The following is a 20665-nucleotide window of genomic DNA, read 5'->3' as shown; positions in this document are numbered from 1 at the left end:
GAAGCAGGGGAACACGACCAACTTATATGAACACCTGAAACACAACCATCCTTGTCAGTTTTCACAAGTGGGAAAAAAATATACTGCTGGAGGTGCAGCAGAGCCTTCGTCCCGACAGCCAGCGCTGACTGAGGCGTTTGCTCGGCACTGAAAATACAAGCCAGATAGCGCAAAATGGTCGTTCGCTAAATTGCAAAATATTACAACTATTCAATGTGGTTAAAAAGTCAACATCTCGGAAAATGTTAGAAATATTTGACAGACAGTACGGATTGCCTGGACTCAAGTAATTCAAGTTTATTGCTTTTGATACGATTTACTGTCATTATTATGCCATATAAATTATCCAAAAATGGGCTCAGAACTTCTGTGTTAAGCTAATGTGACTGAGGCTCACACGGGTACACTATACTTGAGCACCATCTAGTGCAGGGGTCACCAACGTGGTGCCCGCGGGCACCAGGTAGCCCCCACAACCACATGAGGTGCCCGCAAGCCTGCTTTTCATTCAGGTTTTCAGTTAATAATGAAAGAACAGTAGAAAGAAATGCATTCTGAAATACAAAATGTGAGTTGTGGACAACAGCATTTTGTTCATGTTCTGGTAAAACAAGCATATTCGCTTTGTTTGGGTTTAAAATAAGCTCTGAAAATAAATGTTAGAAAAATGAGTAGCTCTTGGCCATTTTTATTTTGTAAAAGTAGCTCCCACAAGGAAAAACGATGGTGACCCCTGATCTAGTGGTTCAAATGTGCATTACGCCTCATGATAATTATTAATGAAAAAATGTGATCAAAAAATGATGCTGATATTATCGAATGTTGACGATAATTTGTAGCACAATTACCGACCAGCAAAATTTGTTATCGTGACAGGCAGAGTGATGGGTTTTTTTTGGTGAGGTTTGTGTTCTACACCACATGATACTCACCGGCGGGCCGCTGGCTCCGTTGAGGCCTGGGTTACCTGGAAGCCCAGGAGGTCCAGGGGGGCCCTGCGCTCCTGGCTCGCCCTGCTGAGAGACCTTGAGTTACAACCTGCCATAGTGGCAAAGGCCTTGCCACCATGCACAGCAAAACCACACAGCAAAACTTGCAGCAGGGCGGGTGGGGTTGCACAGCATCAGGTTAGCTTAGATGAGATGCGTTGCAAGCAGTTAAAGAGCTTGAGACCGAAGGTCCATTCTTTACATTAGGGAAACATTTGAGTTTGTAATCTCAGCTTTTACCTGACCATAATAACCCATGGCCGTAAAGGAATGCAACTTGACCACTGTGTCATGATCCAGTATGTAACCTGAGTGAGCAACCACCTTCAAAACAAATCCTACGTGAGAGACCTCCTTATCCAGACCCTGACTTCTGGAAGGGTATGATAACACAGGAAGTTGTGAGAGAGGCACGGAATGACAACTCCAGATGTGAAAATGATTTGAAAATCCATCACAGTAGTGGGAATGTCACAACCTCAACTGGAACATGGTCTGGTTCAGGGCCAGCAATACTGGCTTTGACCCTGTTAGGAAATACTAGTCCTTGTCAGAGTGTACCAGTATAACTCAATAAGATTCTGGTTGAAAGATGCTATTTCTAGACAAATCCATTCTATATATTGTAATGTCTTTTAATGAGGAGGAAATGAAATACAACACTAATAAGTCTCTTGTGCATTTCATGCTATACTTAAAGAAAAACTGCACTTTTTCTATTTTGAACACACATTTTTCTCTTTTCTGTGCGTTTTAAAGGTATAAAAACAGCTAAAAAGAGGCAAACACCTATTCCGCCCACAAAGCTTGCTATTAAAACACCTTCAAAAGCCTGCAACAATGTTTTTTGGTTTTCTTATCCATGCTGTGACCATGTAGTAACATTCATGAGAATATGTAACACTTCCGGCATTTTAAGCATTTGCGGACCTTCCTTACCGCACGCGTTGATTTTGCATAGGAACAGCTAGCGTTAACTTTTCCAAACTCAGAAACTAAAACACAGCAGCAGTGGCGGCAGCTCCGATGTGTAGCGTTACCTTTCGGTAGTGGCGAGGCATTGACGCGCTGTGAGCGAGTGTGTGGTGAATCTAGTCGCTAGCCGGTGTGGTGTGGCGAGGTGTCACTACGCCAGTAAAGTAGTTTTTCGGTGTAACAATGTATATAGTGTTCCCTCGTTTAGCGCGGGGGATAGGTTCCCAAATTAGCCCGTAATAAGTGAAATCCGTGAAGTAGCAAACTTTATTATTTTTTTTTACAATTAGTATGTACTGTACGTTTTAAGGCTGTAAAACCTTTCACCATACACTTTATACACTTTTCTCAGACAGGCATTGACATTTTCTCACATTTCTCTCTTGTTCAAACACTCTCAAAGTTCAAAATGTGTTTGAATTTTAATAATCAACCTACTAAGTTGGACACAATTAATTATTAATTAACTCACACATATTTCACTCCGTGCCTCTTCGTCTTTAAACAAAATGTCGTCGTATTTTACTCATCCTCCTCCTATAGTCTATTTTTAGTAAAAAGTATATGCATATTTTAGCAAATTTAGCAAATTTATTTTAGCAATTTGTGGCCCAAATTAAACATTTTCAAGCATAAAAATGTCTAAATGAACAAAAATACAGCTATAAGGCATTGAAAAGACATGATATGAAGTGTGATACAGTATCTGTGACTGGGAAGTGACATGCGTGACTTCAGCTAGCTAGAGTTAGCAGGGACTGTAAGCAGTGTCGAGAGTGGCCGACAGCAGCTCCTGTGTGAATGTTCACTGCATGTCTTCTCTGCTTGTCAATAAAGTGATGGAAGTGCATCGTGAGTCTCTCCTTAACCATTAGAGTAGTATTCTACACTGGTCTCTAGGTGTCAGTAAGGTTCCACAGATGAGACAATGGCCACCAGAAAGTATGCTGTCAATGCTTATCTGATTTATGTCTAAGATGTTATGTCTACTATATTGCGTAATAGGAACGTAAAGGTGACTACAGGGGTGTTATTTCATGGCTAGAGCGCTCTAATAATGTAAAAAACATATTTCGAAGGTCATAAGCTGGTTTTCTGTGATTCCTACTTCACGGAAATTGACTTATCTCAGTCGGGTCAGGAACCAATTAACCGGCGATAAACAAGGGATGACAGTATTACATCTGGCACACCTACGTGTGGCGCTGCAAATAAACACACAGACAAAGCCAAGTGACACACCAAAACTATGGAAAAAGAAAAAACGCAATGTAAGGTCCGCCGTCTTCCGCTTGTCTAGAGTGATGGCCAAGTGGAATTACCTCTGCGAGTCACTTTGGGCTATAAGACAAAAAAATTATCAGGAGAATCTCGAACGGGAGTCAAGCCAATCGACATGTTCGGATATAACATTGACTTTTCGGCAGCGGTCCAGCAGTACGTTTTCAAAAAATACAGTTTCAGGACACTCAGAACGCCGTTGCCGTGTGGAGTGATAAAATACTGTATGTTACCGTTTTGACCTGAAAGGTTAAAGGTTAGGCAAGTGCCCAGATCAGAACGGTTTCACTCTGACAGTCGTTAAGATGCCAAATAGCCAAATAAAGCCTTTTGGATGAAATCCCCACCATTAGGGTGGTCATGGACGCACCTGAAAAGCAGATGTGGCTGTGTCATGTGTCATGTGTCGTGTGTTGCACAAATACTTTGGATGCTGCACCAAGCCCTCGGATGAACGCTGTCCTATCTAGTCTTTGAGCATGGGCTGAAGAAGCTTGCTTGCATGAGAGGCCAAACATCATCTAAGACAACTGGAACAGTCCAGTTGTGATCCATTCAATGCCCTGAAAAGTCTAACAACTGTGTTTCTGGCTGATGTCATGTTATTCTAATAGACCAATGTTATACTTCGATAGGGGAAATGTGCATATTATTGACAGAAAAGACCTTTGGCCTTCAAAATGACTCAACACTCCTAAGCAATAGCAGCCAAAAGTGGGTTAATGACAGCGTGATGGACGACGGTTGAGGGCAGCTTGCATCCACAGAACAGAAGGGAAGGGACAAGTTGGGTGAAGAGAGAATTGTACCTTGAGGCGTTTTAGGATTAGAGGGCTTATTGAGGGCATGTTGCGCACGGTGATAGGCAACATCTGCCAGGGGGGGCAGTCACAATGCACAGGTGGCCAACGGTGCAACAATGGTCACAGGGCAAAGGTCACCAGGAGGCCACAACAAGGAAAGAGGTTTAAGGGAGGGAGGAGGGTTGAGGGACGGAGGAAAGAGAGAAATAGAACATAACATGACAGTGAAAAGCAAGGAATTAAAACGGCAAAAGGAAGAGAGACACAGCAAACTATGGGCCTGTCATGGCTATGGGAATGGTTGATGCAATGTATGTATGTATGTATGTATGTTTGTATGTACTGTATGTATGTATGTATGTATGTATGTATGTATGTATGTATGTATGTATGTATGCATGTATGTATGTATGCATGTATGTATGCATGTATGTATGTATGTATGTATGTATGTATGTATGTATGTATGTATGCATGTATGCATGTATGTATGCATGTATGTATGTATGTATGTATGTATGTATGTATGTATGCATGTATGTATGTATGTATGTACAGTATGTATGTATGTATGTATGTATGCATGCATGCATGTATGTATGTATGTATGTATGTATGTACAGTATGTATGTATGTATGTATGTATGCATGCATGCATGTATGTATGTATGTATGTATGTATGTATGTATGTATGCATGTATGTATGTATGTATGTATGTATGCATGTATGTATGTATGTATGTATGTATGCATGTATGTATGTATGTATGTACAGTATGTATGTATGTATGTATGTATGCATGCATGCATGTATGTATGTATGTATGTATGTATGTATGTATGTATGTATGCATGTATGTATGTATGTATGTATGTATGTATGCAAGTATGTATGTATGTACAGTATGTATGTATGCATGTATGTATGTATGTACAGTATGTATGTATGTATGTATGTATGTATGTATGCATGCATGCATGTATGTATGTATGTATGTTTGTACAGTATGTATGTATGTATGTATGTATGCATGTATGTATGTATGTATGGCACACGTTAACATACAGTGGAACCCGTTTATGGCTGACTGACGTTGAGATAACCGGCATCAACACCAAAAAGAGCTGCTGCACATTTAGTTGGGACTTAAAGAGATAGTTGGGATTTTCGGACATGAGGTTGTACGACCATCAGCAGTGCAGCACATCGACGGTGACTTACAATATCTGTTCAAAAGTGTAATGCATTTGCGTCACAAAAATGCCTCCTCGAAAAAAAATCAGACCTAAAAAAATCGCACACTGTCGCCTCTCCGTTCTTGTGTACGTGACGAAGACGCTCGCAGCTTCTCGCGCTGTGCGGCGCTCTGTCGTGGAAGAATCACATACACAAGAATGGGCGGGCAACCGTGTGCAGGGATTACGGTGCTGTTGATGTACTACACTGCTGGTGGGGATGTGTGTGTGTGTTGATATGGTTTTTTTTAGCGTATTTTGATTTCAATTCTTGTTTTCATATGATATTTGATACTTTTATCTAACAGAGTTGCTGAGGTATTTCGTTGCTTGTCTTGGTTACATGTGCAGATCTTACATACATGCACGCATTTTGTTAGTTGCTTTGATTACTTTGCACTGAACAGGAAGTCGATGTGTGCATGTTTTAATGATATGTAACTGTGTTGCTGTTCTTGTTTTATCCTGCTTAGTGGTAACGGTGAAGTTAACATTACTACAACACACATCTACGTAAACCAGGGGTGTCCAAAGTGTGGCCCTAAAAATAGAATTTAACAAGATAACGAAAAAAAACCTGCAAAAATGGAAAAAAATGGAATGGAAAAAGTCAAAATATTTAGAGAAAAGTGTTGTGTTCTAATGAGAAAAAGTTGTAATTTTACGAGAATAATCCATCCATGCTCTATACCGCTTCTCCTCGTTAGGGTCGCGGGGGTATGCTGGAGCCTATCCCAGCTGACTTTGGGCGAGAGGTGGGGTACACCCTGCACTGGTCGCCAGCCAATGGCAGGGCACATATAGACAAACAACCATTCACACTCACATTCATACCTATGGACAATTTAGAGTCTCCAATTAACCTAACATGCATGTTTTTGGGAACATATTATGATGAAGAATAATGTCATTTTTTTAAACCTGTAGTATTGTGACAAACACACAAGAAATAAAGTTATAATTTTTTGAAAATTAAACTGGAGGAAAAAGTTTGAATATTAATTAGATAAATAAATAAATGCATTTCATAATAAATTCATATTAATTATTTAATAATTATGTTCAGAATTTAATATTAATAAAGTCATAATATTGGAATAAAGTTATAATATTTAAAATTCATGAAAGGTTATTTAAGAAGAATATTTGGATATTAGGAAATTAAAATAAAACTATCAAAACTGGGAAAAAAAAGAGCAAAGACCCAAGTTTGCACTAATAATATACAAACACAAATATACATGCTGGTTTACAAAATATCAAAATAGCCTTTGCATATTTTCATTTTTCAGTGTGAAAAATGTTTGGACACCCCTGACATAAACGGACCATCATTTGCCACAGAAATGAGACCTTTGGCTGTTTATGTCGACACAAGCGGTCGACCACGTGTGACGACGTCGGCTTCAGCAAGCATTTTTTGGTTGTCGTGTTTGTGTTGGCTGTCAATTTAAGCGGGTTCCACTGTAAAACAGAACTAATCATCAAACCAATTGTCTTTGAAAGGCACCTTTGTAATAACCAGGCCCCTAGATTGCAGTTTGGCAGTGATCAGGTGGGCACCAGTCGTGCCACAAAGAGAGTACAGCAGTACAGGTACGGTGCATATCCAGACTTACTGTGGCCGACTGTCCAACACAGGGATGTACAATACGTCGCTTCTGTTGAGATGACCAGCATCATCAAATCAAAACTTGAGTAGAGGGCAGTAAAGTGGTGATGTCACTGATAACCGTATTTGTCCCCTTGAGACCAAAGTAGAAGCACTCGCATGCAACTTGCCTACTTTTGACATCCAGCACAGGACATATTTCCAAACTTCTTGACTTTGTCACATTTGCAAACCATTTAGTTTTCTGTGTGAGCTCAGCCACACCACACTCAAGTCAATACCCAAACATAATAGTCGGACTTTCTACGGAAATATATACTATGTGGGGATTGAATGGGGTTGGAAGAAGTAGTAAAAGTAGGCAAGTGTCCTTGTCCCTCACCATTTGTAGCTTTCCACCAAACATTTTAGAGTCATGCAAATCTTTGGGAAAAAAGCCTTCCAAGTCATTCTATGTGGTGATAGTGCTTTTTGTATCACTACATACAGTTGGACTCAAAGCTCTTCAACCCTCATAGTAAATTCTATTTATTTATTTGAAAGGTTGTAGCTCAACATTTCCAATCTTACAGTCACTAGTTTTTGGCCATCTATTAGAGGTGTAACGTTTGGTACGTACCTCCACAGGAAGGTCGCAGTTCTGTTTATTTTTGGCACGGAAGGTAACAGAATGCAAAACAGAAAACTGCTTAACTTTTGTGTTGAATGATTTCTAAAAATAAGTATGGAAATGCAATTGTAATCTGTTGGCAAGCAATTCTTTAATAAATAAAATTTAGTCAATAATTAAAGCTGTGAGCAGCGTTGAACGAGCACTCGAATCCGGAGTTGACGGCAGTATCTACAGTTTGAAGGAAATTTGTTTGTTAAAAATGGTCCTTTCCTGTCGCCCATTGCCATTTGGCGAGGAGCCAAATTCGGGAACACAGCTTCAAGATGTTGTCTTTATCATATAAATGAATTCTGACGAAAATCTGACCTTGTGGAGCCAAGTTATGAACCTTTAAACTTTTGTGACAAATCATCTGATTGACCGTCAAAAGTTTGTCGTCATGCCCTGCCCGTACCCTCTGCATGGCATAGTTGGCATAGGCTGAATTGGTTGGCATCATGTCCCATCTGTCTAGCATCTAGGATTTTCATTTGGGCTCGTTTGGTCAAAGTCCTTAAGACTAGTTTGTCAAAGTGTGACTTCCTGTTTGAACATGGGTTCTTGGGGCATCTTTGTGCGTCCTTTCATGATCCCTAGCATATTTGGAGTGAGTGAGTTTTGGGGTTTGTGTGCTCGAGACCCCTAAAATATGAAATGATTTGCCATGGCTACGTGCCTGCAAATTTTGGTGCGTATTTGCAAAAATGCGAGAAAAGTTGCGGAATAATAAACACAGGGTTTCAAATGGGCTAAAAAATGAAATAAAAATGTAGTCCACTTTTAGTCACACAACCCGGGTTTGAGGAGGTGCATCGCAATGCCGAATGTACACTTCTTATCCCTCACTTGCGATGTGTACCGGGTTGGAAATAGGTAAATAAGCACCCATTCGATCCAACTACGAACACGTATTCGTTACACCCCTGCCATCTAGTGAAAGTCTGTACATTTTGAAAAGAAATGGAATTTACAATGGGAGTTGGTTTATTTTGAGTACAATCGTATATATTGTTGTTTTTTTTTATATATTGGATTTATTTTGACATGTGGCATGAACACAAAAATACCTTTGCAGCCCAAATTCCTGCAGGGTGGTCACACTGATCCTAAATACCAGTTTTTCTGTACACATTTGTCTCATCTGCTGTATTTTGACGTTGGTGGAGAGCACTGAATGTTTGAGGAGTGCCTTGGTTCAAGGGCACCGCCTCTCTTTGTGGCACAACCTAGTGACGTTCCCCCCCCAAAGTGTTATCCATTGGGGTGTTTGGGGGTCACCCACAAACCTTCAACATCAGCGGTTGGCTGGAGCGCAAGGCAGCCAAGGTTTTCAAGGGAAGATCCTGCACAAATAGGCTCTGTACACCAGAGAAGTTGTCACTTCAGTCAGTGCCGGCAATGCTGACAATAAACAATTTGCCACAAGACAAAGGGGGGAGTGCGTCTTAAACAGCCTGGCTTAATGATGCATCGACTAAACCCTGCCAAGCTGCTGCAGAAATAATCATTGCAAAAGTGTGCACTTAACATCCAACTGAAATGTTGCTTAATAAGTCCTCTCCAATTTGAACACCTAAAGCTTGTTTCAACCAAGCAGCACAGTTTGTCAGTTCTGTTAGGTACGGTTCACACTTTCTTCTGTAGAGTGGTAAAAAGCACTTGTGTGGGTCCAGCATCCCAGTCTAAAAGTCCAGTGTCGAGCCTTCTTGACCCCTTAGGGCAGGGGTCTGAAATGCAACTTAGGTGGTAGAGTCTGGGCCACATGAGCCTAATGACTACGCTGGGCCATAAATGATAATAAAAATGTTATCGTGGCGTTCTAGAGTTGCCCACGAGATGGTCTGAGGCATGCCAGCTTGCTGAAAGGCAGTTGCTCTTCATTTGGGCAAGCAGTAACCAAAAGTGAACTCGCTTTGTCAATACATAAGAAACGGCCACTGGTCATTGCTCAACATAAAAGTCTTCGTAAACACAGCAGCAGGTAGATAACACACACACACAAGACAACTACTACTACTAGTGGAGGATAATAAACAACTAAGTTAACTCCAAACATGTTCTTGAACAGCTATTTACAAAAAAGTGCCGCAAGGCATGCTGGGAGGCAGCATCCCTCCTGCTGCTGGGAGTGCTTCTGGCTTTCCAGCTTGCCTTGTGGCACTTCTTTTGAAAAGCTTTGCTTAACGTTAACATACTTGGTGTTTATTATTCCCCATAGTAGTAGTAGTTGCCCTATGTGTGTTTACTTAGCTATTACATGTTGTGCTGTCATTTTTGTGTTTTTGTGCACCGTGATTGTTGTTAGTGGTCTGTCCCCCAGTGACCCCCGCCTGTTCGTTTGAATGTGTGGCAAGCCTACTGCAAATTTTGGTAATGGCTAATGCCTGTCCAAGTAAAGAGCCTCTGCCCAGGGCCACTGCTCTTCTTTCCCTACACACGCTGTGAAAAAACCCAGTCACTTTCACTTTCTATTGTGCAATGACAATGACATAAACACGTGAAAACACGAGGAACCTCAAAAAGGCAGTCCCATTAAGGAACAGTTTTGCAGATGATGGACTCAGACTGTTTCCCTTTCGCCAGCATCTGGTTTTGAATGCTTCCAGTGCAGTGACAGCATGAGGCGATATCGGCAGCCTGCAGAAGTTCCTCAGGAAGTGCAGCGCCTACAGGATGGTGAGGACATACGGTATGGACCGTATGCTTTCGGCCTCCTTCATAGGCTTGCTGTGTCTCCCAGCAGTGTCAAGAGTGTGGAGGGGATACCAGGACACAGGCTAGTGCACTAGGAGAGTTGGAGGGGGACATACTGGAGGAGGGCAACAGGACCGCTATCTGCTACATTGCATATGTGCATGAACATATGCAATGTCCACAAGTGGGACCTGTGCAGCCTGATTGGCATTTGCCAAAGAAGACCAGAATTGGCAGATTCCCATTGGCTTCCTGTTCCCTTCTTCACAGATGACAGGTCTTTGATGTTGCACCACCAACTGTCCAGGAGCTGACTGACGTGCTGATCTAGGTATGGGAAAATATACAGTAGATCCCCGTTTTTCCATGGGATTAAGTTCCGGGACCGGCAAAAACACGAGTACAGTCGTTCTTTGCCACACCGTGCTTCGAATTTTGCAGCTTCACTCTATCACGGTTTTTCAAAATATATAATTATTAAATCATGCTGTTTTGTGGTTCAATAGGGCTTATCATTCGTAAAAAATATGCATGTTTAAGCAAATTGTATGTAGTTTGGGCTTGAATCAAGCATTTTCAAGCATAACATTTACTAAATTAACAAAAATATAAATATAAAATTTCAGAAAATTGAAAATATTCAGAAAATGTATAGAAAGACACGTTGATACCTAGCATCCTACACTGGTCACTAGGTGTCAGTAATGTTACATTAGCCACCAGTCTATATTATGTTTTATTTTCTCTTATTATGTCCTCTATATTGGGTAATACGAGTGTAAAGTTGACTATAGGGTTGTTATTTCATGTCTAAATGGCTCTAATGATGTTAAAACCCATATTTAGGAGGTCATAAACAGGTTTTCAATGCTCCATTTATAAATAATCCTACTTTGCGGAAAAGTATTGATCACAATCAGGTCCAGAGCCAATTAACTGCAATAAATGAGGGATTACTGTAATTGATAGGCCCATAAAGGTATACATTTTTGACACACAGCTCGCCTAATGCTAACTTGATGTTATGTTTGATTTCAGATCAACATTTGCAATAAAAGTGATATAATTATGAGATGAGATTCAGCTCCAGAGCCCTCCCCTTCTCTCTTCAATTGCCATTATTCACCCGCAACACAATTCAGGGTTAAGCCCAAAATATGCCTCACGCACTAATTACATCACGAAGTATAAAATGTGTGAATGAATGACAATATAAGTAGATCAATGATTGTAGCCAAACAAAAGTTTGCGTCTCAGCATAAAACTATGGTGCGTTCAAGGACCACCGAACAAAGTGCGAAATCGCAACGCCTAGCGACAAAATACGATCAGTGCATAAAGACATACAGTGGTGAGAAAAAGTCTGTGTCCCCTTCCAGATTTCTTTTTTTTCGTTTGTGACACTTCAACGTTTCAGATCATCAAACAAACTGAAATATTAGTTGGTGACCTCAAGCTGAAACCAACTTGTGTTCTGCAGCAGGACAATGATCCAAAACACACCAGCAAGTCCACCTCTGAATGGCTGAAGAAAAACCAAATGAAGACTTTGGAGTGGCCTAGTCAAAGTCCTGACCTGAATCCTATTGAGATGCTGTGGCATGACCTTAAAAAGGCGCTTCATGCTGGAAAACCCTCCAATGTGGCTGAATGACAACAATTCTGCAAAGATGAGTGGGCCAAAATTCCTCCACAGCGCTGTAAGAGACTCATTGCAAGTTATCAAAAAACGCTTGATTGCAGTTGTTGCTGCTAAGGGGGGCCCAACCACTTATTAGGTTTTCACACACGGCCATGTAGCTTTGCATTTTTTCTCCTTTAATAATACAAAAATTTATTTAAAAACATGATGCATTTTGTGTTCAGTTGTGTTGTCATTGACTAATTGACTATTGACTGTTGTCAATGACTATTTAAATTAGTTTGATGATCTGAAACATGTAAGTGTGACAAATCGGGAAGGAGGCAAACACTTTTTCACACCGCTGTAAATACGTAAACCATGTGGACTTTCTAACAGTGCTGCCTGTATGCTGTGTATTTGACCTGTATTGACACGTATTTACCAATTACACCCCACTTATGGTGAATCAGATGTGTGCTGTGGAGAAAAAAGTACCAACAACCCACAAATGTGTGGGGGCGCGAATGCTGAATGGCGAATGTGCGGGGATCCACTGTACACCAGGGGACCATCCATCATCCAATCAGTAGCATGCCCAGACACAGTAGGAAGTGCATCCAGGAAGCCCTGGAGCACTAAACTGTTGTTGTCTTGTAAAAACAAATTCCAGCAAAAGATAAAAATGTTGGTTGTCCTATGTTGTTACCCGTTGTTTGCAGAGTCGCTTTACGTCCTTTTAACCGACAGACACCACAAACCGCAGGGAGCTGAACTGACCTGTACCACTTGGTGGAAACACTGCTCAAAACTGATGTGAGTAGCACTTTGAGGTATGTAGTGGGTCGTTAACTTAACCCTCAAAGTGATTTTAAAAGTGCACTTTCACTCTGGTGAATGTTTTGGATTCTAATGTAATCTTTGGTGCACGACCCGTGTTTGTTACGAAGGAGAGGGAAACCAATCGTGTGTTTACGTGTGCCTAAAGTTCTTTAGCTGCAACGGTCAGTGAACACTTTCAGTTTTTGGAATAAACGTGATAGAAAGACTTGAAGGAGAAGTATTAAACAGTTCACCATCCATCAGAGTTCACTAACATCATTTTCCACACATACTGTACTGGCTTCTATAGCCAAATATTGTTAAAATCACAATTCAACATCCATTTAAGTTAAAAGTTGATTTACTTTGAATGAAATAGACCTAGCTGTCTCAAAAATCACCCTTTCACAGGAATCTTATTATTGGCACGCCCTTGCACAGGACCTATCACGTCCAACTACATGCTAGTAATTGCCTTGTTTCTCTCGAGTAGCCAAACCCAAGAGACGACAATCCAAATGCACCACTTGCATGTGTTAGCCATCACTGTCTGTCCAGCTTCTGTGGTAGTTTCTCCTCTTTCCAAAGTTATTTTCCTGCTCTGTCTACAACCACACAGCTGCTGAGAGCTAACACTATCACCTCTGTGTTCCGTTATGCTGTATCAAAATCACTAATCATGGCGTGCTTATAACAACATAAAGCTTGAGATGACGTTCTCTTACCCGATGTGTGTAGTCACCACAGACACCCTGGAGAGAAAAACAGATTTTACCAGAAGAGCAAACACTTAAACACACAAGTACAACTCACTGGAGACCGACACAAAACAATGCAACATGTTCCAAATTAATGCAATGCCGCTCGTGGCGTGGCAGGCAGGAAGTGATGCCGGGGTTCAGAGTTGAGTTTTAGTTTGGCGTTGAACAGTAGCCTATGTTTTCATGACTGATTTTTATTAGGAATTATTGTGCCTAACCAATAATACTAAGAAAATAATCAAACGTGCAATAAAAGCTCGCTGGTCAAGCCGATGATCAAGTCTGGTGCTTGTGTGTCTCACTGAACATTACAGTAAGATTACTGACACCTAGTGACCAGTGTAGAATACTACATACCACAACGTCTTTGAATGCCTTATACTTGTATTTTAGTTCATTTAGCCATTTCACTTACCCCATCTTTTGTTAAGTTGTGCTTTGTGGCGACTATTCTGCTCTGATTCTGCTTATTTTGCTCACTTATGTGTCGCTGTTTCTGCATGTGAGGTCCACCCTATTCCATATTGTCAGCGTACAGAACAGTCGTCCCTAACCGCTACGCAGTTCGAATTTTGCTGCTTCACTCAATCACATTTTTTCCCAAAAATATGAATTAATAAATCATGCTGCTTTGTGCTTGAATGTGGACTATTATTAGTGAAAAATATGCAAATTGAAGCAAATTATAGGTATTTTTTTCCCCAAATTAAGCATTTTCAAGCATACAAATGGATAAGTGAACTAAAATACAAATATAAGGCCTTCAGAAGACACATTCAAAGATGGTGTGATGATATGTAGCATTCTCCACTGGTCACCAGGTGTCAGTAATGTTACTGTACTGTTCAGTGAGACACACAAGCATCAGACTTGATTGCCGGAACAACAGGCGTTTATTGCAGGTCTGCATTATCTCACAACAAGCACAATACAGTCTAGTAAAAATCCCTAATAAAAACACAGGCTACTGTTGCGCCCATAGCTCATGCTATGGTGAAACTCAACTCTGAACTCCTGGCATCACTTCCTGTCTGCCCACCACTCAGCTCCCTGAGGGACCACATTTATAGCAACACACACCAGCCTTATTTATGTCTTAAATGGCATATTTTCTCTTATGTCTACTATATTGGATTATTAGGAGTGTAAAGGTCTAGAGGGCTCTAATAATGTAAAAAAAAAACGTATTTAGAAAGTCGTAAACAGGTTTTCAATGCTCTATATACAAAAATATTCCCTTCATAAATATGATCATAAATGAATTTACCATGGTCGAGTCAATTAACCGCCATAAATGAGGGACGACTGAATTTGTATTAGGACTGTGATTGTTCACTGAAGAAAATTCTAAATGCAACACTGTTGCTTTTGCTCCCATATTTCATGAGCTAACCTCAGAGATGGACAACTTTTTCTGTGTACAGACAAGACCTATTTCTCTCAAACATCCTTCAACGACAGTATGATTATGTGTCTTGAGCTGGCCACAATAAAAGGCCATTCCAAAATGTGCACTTTTTTACATTAAATGTAAAGAAAAATAATATAAGTCATACATTAGTACATTGTTCCCTCGCTACATCGTGGTTCACCTTTGACGGATTTGCTGTTTTGCAGATTTTTTAAAGTTCAAATCTGCATGTTTTTTTTTTTTTAACAGCGTATGCACACACATTGTGTTTTGCGTTCTTGTGGCGGATTAGAGTGATTGATCGGTGCTCTGTTGTATGTGTCTGTTATTGTATTTATTACTGCTACCAGCTGAGGGTGTTGTATGCTCATGTGAGAGCTGAAGACATGTCCAGTTTGTCTCAGTAAATACAGAGCCACAACAGTCCTGATTGCTAGGGAGAACCCGCCCATTGTGTTCTGTGTTCTGATTCGTTGACACTGGTCTACAGCCAATCTCTTTCATGCTGGACTGCCTGTTTCCTGTTGCTAGCAGCTGGCAGCTAGCGAACATACATGCTGAATGAAGGCAGGCGTTACGCTGCCTTATGCTGTAGGGCGCCTGGAATACTGTAACTGAGTCCTTGGTTCATGGTGGATGAGGAGGAGGAGCAATATGTTTTAACAAGGATACAAAAACGCTATAGCCTAACTGCGCCAGGACAAGCCACGATCAGAGGGGTCAAATATGTGTCAGTCATTTCATTTCTGCGTCCAGTCTCGTAAGTTGGTCATTAAAATTCAAACTAAATTTCATCTTTGAGTGTTTAAACAAGAGATAAATGTGATAAAATGTTAAACCTGCCTGAGAAAAGTGTATAAAGTGTATGGTGAGGGGTTTTACAGTCTTAAAATGTATTTAATAATTGTACAAAAATAGAGTTGGCTACCCTTATTGATATTCCTGAGGCCTTACTGAAACAAACCATATCTCACCTTCTCTCCTTTGGGTCCCGGTTCCCCCTAAATGAGAAAACAACACACATCACTTGGTTCAAGTTGACTGGAAAGAGGCTTCTGTTGTATGGTACACTTCTTCTGACTTACAGGGAGTCCTTTAGGACCACGCGAACCCTGAAAAAGACAACAGCAACAGTCTTGAATCGGGTTTTAGCAGCGTTGTGAGTCTTTGCAGAAGTGAAATATGACCCGTAATCTATTCCTTCAATCAACGCCATTGACATAAGGAAAAGTGCCAATGCATCAATCAAGCTGAAGAACGAACGGCTGTATTTGAAGTATTTGATGGTTTGCAATGACTTGTTATGAGCGATCCCCATTGGTTTGACTTCCCATCAGGCCCTGGGGTATAAGCCGCCAGTGCGTGGCAGCTGCTTGACTGATGAGAACACGGAGGTGGGTGGATTTTGACACGTCTACCACACTCCAAATGGGTGACCCCAGGGGTTAGCAGCACCAAACCACTTTTAAAAAGCAACAGTATGACTAATATTAACCAGACAGCCTCTCAAATCTCTTTTAATTTCTCACTGACGTGATTCAAGATTCAAAGTGTTTATTATCATGTGCACAGTAAAGAAACACGTTTCCTTGTACAATGAAATTCTTACTTTGCTGTCCACTCAGAATACCAGCTTAAAAAATAGTATAAGTAATATAAGAATGGTAAAAACAGTGTAAAAATAGATAAGACAAAAGAAAAATTAACAGGATTACTGTAAGGGATAAAAATAGCACATACAAATGCAAGAACTGTATGCTGTGCAAAAAGAGGGTGTTTCAAGTATTCAGGGTGATATTAAAGTGTCTGTAGTGCAATGTTCGGATCAGGAGACGATGAAAAAGGGTCTCATTAGGGAAGAATAATCATAACAATCAACAGTCAATGTTATTTCAGCCACATCAAACCCTTTTTCAAGCTTGGGCGGCTCACATAAGTGCAAGTCTTCCAGAGAAACAAACCCCAGGTATAAATACCTCCCAGTTGGACCAAGAGTAATGGCTGCAGTGAACAGAAGTACAAGAACTGACTGGAATCAGTGGTGAGCTTGATGAAAGCCAGATCATCAGCAAGGCTGGATGGAATCACATTGCCAAGCAAGGAGAACAATGATTGTTTGTCCTCAAAATGTTATTACAATTAGCACACATGGCATTAGGGTGTTGAAAAAGCACGGCTGGATTTCATAGGCTACTGAATGTGTGCACAATGAACATGATGATATGAATTTATCCTGCAAGAACCCAGACCCATTTGGGGATACGCTACAGACCAAGCGGAGCACACACAACACCTAATGCCTTTACTGTATATATATATTCCATTATAACTAGATAATGAATGTTATAGTTTGCAAACAGTCATTTAGAAAGGCAATGAGGTCAACTCCTTCATTTTATCCCTGTGGTTGGAAGGGGCGATGCAAGGCAGGGAGAGCCAGGCTTATTTGGAAGGAGGAAGTCTCAATAATTAGAGCACTACGCTGCTTAGTTGTCACTGTCCTTTTCATAGGAGCACATCCTTCCACATATTCAAAGATACCATGTTTATCCTTTATGATGGTCAGCGTTTGAGCGGCTAGGACCGGGCATGCAACCAATGTTGATTTCTCCACTGAACGTTTTACCATGTCTAATTTCACTTTGCTTTTCACTTTCACTGTCCTTTTCTTTGACATGCTGGCATCAGGAGGCCGTGCCTCATGCTTGGGAGACATAATGAAGGGAGAAAAGTTAACTAAAAAGAATGACTGTGTTGTCTATCCTCGGTGGTATTTTTCTGCGGACAAATTCTTCCAATGTACGCACTTAACTAGTTTTCGTTTTCTCTTTGTACAGCATTAATAATTTACGGGAACGCGTCACAAAACATCGTAACACAAAACATCGTAACACGAGGATCGGCCGTATATTGGAATGAAAGACTGAGTTTTGATTGCAGTAATCCCTCATGTATCACGGTTGATTGGCCCCATGATACATGAATTTCAGCAAAGTAGGATTCCTTATTGATAAATCAAATATTTTCCGAGTTAGACAGATAAGATAGAAAACCTACTTACGACCTTCTAAATACAGTTTTTAACATTATTAGAGCCCTCTAGACATGAAATAACACCCCATAGTCACCTTTACTTTCTTATTACTCAATATAGTAGACATAATAAGAGAAATAAGATATTTAAAACTCGTGCTCGTGTGTGTCGCCCTAAATGTGTTCCAGGTGTGCGGAGGACAGGAAGTGATGTCAGGGGTGCAGAGTTTTAGCTTGGAGTGGATTACAGCCGCAACGGTAGCCCGTGTTATTATTATGATGATTATTATGTCATTATTATCGTGGCTGTTGCAACCCGCAATAAAAGCCTGATCGTGTCTGGTGCTTGTGTGTCTCACCAAACATTACATTAACATTACTGACACCAAGTGACCAGTGTGGAATACTACATAAGATCATATTTTTGAATGCATCTTCTGAATGCCTTATATTTGTATTTTAGTTCATTTGACCATTGTTATGCTTGAAAATGCTTATTTCAGGCAAAAAATACATACAACTTGCTTAAATATGCACATTTTTGACCAATATTAGGCCGTATTCAACCACGAAACAGCATGATTTATTGTTATATTTTTGAAAAAGTCGCAAAATTCGAACCGCGATGCGGCGAGGGTATATAAATGATATATAAATTCATCTTAAAGGGACATTAACCTACATGCACGGTTGTTTTTTATTCTAAGCCCTCCTTTCACATTCACTTGCAAGTTAAATGCAGATATATTCTCATTTGTGTCAGGTGTAGCTCGTTCAGCATGGATACAGCTGAAATGGATCACATTTGATATGATATTTAATACAACTGAAATGCTTGAGGCTGAGATCCCTTCATACTCATATCAAGCGGTCCCAATTTAGCCCACTAAGCCAGCCCTCCAAAGCAATTTGCGTTTAAAAGCTCCCATCTGTTGAAACTCTTTCTCTGATGCAACAACGCACTGCATAGAAAATGGATGGATGGATGGAACAACGCACTGCATGCCCATCACTCTGGTTTACAGAGACACTCACTTTTCCCGCCGTACAACTAAAAACTAAATAAGTGGCTAAAGTAACCTTAACAGCAAAAACAGAGTCCAATGAAAACCTGGCTTGCGGAAGCTTTCTTTTCGGGTTTAAATTGTGTAGCCTTGACAATAATAGCAACTGGAAAAGAGCAAAACTATTGAGACAAATTTGAAGAAAATGCTTACCAAGTCACCCTTAGGCCCACTTTGTCCCTGTGAGAACAAGGAGGGTTAAAGGTTAAAGACTCATTACAGTGTCAGCATTTCAAAACTGCAGTGGAGCCTGTAAAAGTCAACATCCCTTGGACTGGCTGACTCGCAGAAACATAAGCCGTTGTCGACAAAAAACAAAAAAACTACTGCTTGTACATTTACTTGTGACTTTGTCCAGGCACACCAGGAGAATGGCTGATATAAAGGATTTTTTCAATCTGCAGCAGTTTGTTTGTCTGCATTGTTTTCCAGTGCAAATGGGTGCATTTTGTTAGTTGCGCAAAGAGAGAAGTCTATCACCAAAAAAGAAAGGATCTTCGGTCCTATGCTGAAGTGTTAGCCTTTCCTGTTGCGGTTTGGTTTTATTGATTTTGACATAAGCAAAAATCTGCTTTTACAAAAACACGTGCATGTCATACCCCACTGCGTGTCCACCAAAATTATCCAGATAAGACAAACCGTCCCCAGAGCTGGGAAAAATGCCAGCTGAAAACCAGGATCTTTTTTTTACAAGCCCAGGAAGTGCTTTGGAGTAGCCTTTGCTCCAGAAGACTGATTGGTGGAACACACTTGCACCATATTTTCCGGACTGCACGTTGCCCTTTTTTTTTCATAGTTTGGCTGGTCCTGCGACTTCTAGTCAGGTGCGATTTATATGTGAAAAAATATATAGAATTGCCCATGTTTTTAAATGTTAACTCATCCTGACTGACATGAACATTCAGGGCCAGCTAGGCTTGAATTCAATGGATTCAGTCACATGGAATGAGATCGTGATCTTGGTGAACCTGCCCACCGGTAACTTGATTGTTGGACTCGCTGACCTGCTATGTTAATTTAGCCTATTCAGCCTCTGAGGTATTTTATTTATGCTATTGTGTAAATGAATAACTGTTAATGTGTTTGTGTAGTTCAGTAACTTGCCTTTCCACATTCAATTTGTGCTCTTGGTCTTGAATTTTGTGAAATACATTTCTAAATGTATTATAATTCAGTGCAATTTATACAGTAGTCCCTCCTTTATCGCGGTGAATTGGTTCCAGACCTGATTGTGATAAGCAAAGTAGGGCTTCTGTTATATAAATGGAATATTTTTGTAGTTAGAGCTTACAACCTTCTAAATACAGGTTTTTAACATTGTTAGAGCCCACTAGACATGAAATAACACCTCTATAGTCACCTTTACATTCATATGGCAAATCTAATCAGAGAAAATTAGCCATTTAAAACAGAAATAAGACTCGTGATCATGTGTTTGCTGTAAATGTGTTCAGGGCGTGTGGACAGGAAGTGATGTCTGGGGTTCACAGTTGACTTTTAGCTGGATTACAGCTGCAACAGTAGCCTGTATTGCTATTATGATTGTTATGTTATTATTATTGTGCCTGTTGTGCTGGTGCTTGTGTCTCATACATTACAGTAACATTACTGACACGCTGATCCGAACAACTCATCTGACCCTCATCCTTGTCTTTCTGTCCTGGACCCTGTGGACATGCTTGGGGTCACTTGTTCAGAAAGATCAAAACC

The 20665-nt window shown here is 40.5% G+C and overlaps 1 protein-coding gene across 1 annotated transcript in view; it reads right to left on the bottom strand.

Annotated features, from left to right (window-relative positions):
• Nucleotides 1-20665, bottom strand: part of col13a1 (collagen, type XIII, alpha 1) — a 96609-nt gene that overhangs the window by 55867 nt on the left and 20077 nt on the right. The window contains exons 7-13 of the mRNA XM_054795901.1: nucleotides 19109-19135; nucleotides 15944-15970; nucleotides 15833-15859; nucleotides 13412-13438; nucleotides 6905-6946; nucleotides 4055-4117; nucleotides 933-1016 (exon numbers count right to left, since the gene is read on the bottom strand). Of these exons, the coding sequence (XP_054651876.1) occupies nucleotides 933-1016; nucleotides 4055-4117; nucleotides 6905-6946; nucleotides 13412-13438; nucleotides 15833-15859; nucleotides 15944-15970; nucleotides 19109-19135 (297 nt within the window). The remainder of the gene's footprint in view (nucleotides 1-932; nucleotides 1017-4054; nucleotides 4118-6904; nucleotides 6947-13411; nucleotides 13439-15832; nucleotides 15860-15943; nucleotides 15971-19108; nucleotides 19136-20665) is intronic.

The sequence above is a fragment of the Dunckerocampus dactyliophorus genome, chromosome 13 (assembly GCF_027744805.1).
Source record: "Dunckerocampus dactyliophorus isolate RoL2022-P2 chromosome 13, RoL_Ddac_1.1, whole genome shotgun sequence".
In the NCBI taxonomy this organism is placed as follows: domain Eukaryota; kingdom Metazoa; phylum Chordata; class Actinopteri; order Syngnathiformes; family Syngnathidae; genus Dunckerocampus; species Dunckerocampus dactyliophorus.
The sequence above is the reverse complement of the archived record's forward strand: the minus strand, read 5'-3'. Positions and strand labels throughout refer to the sequence as shown.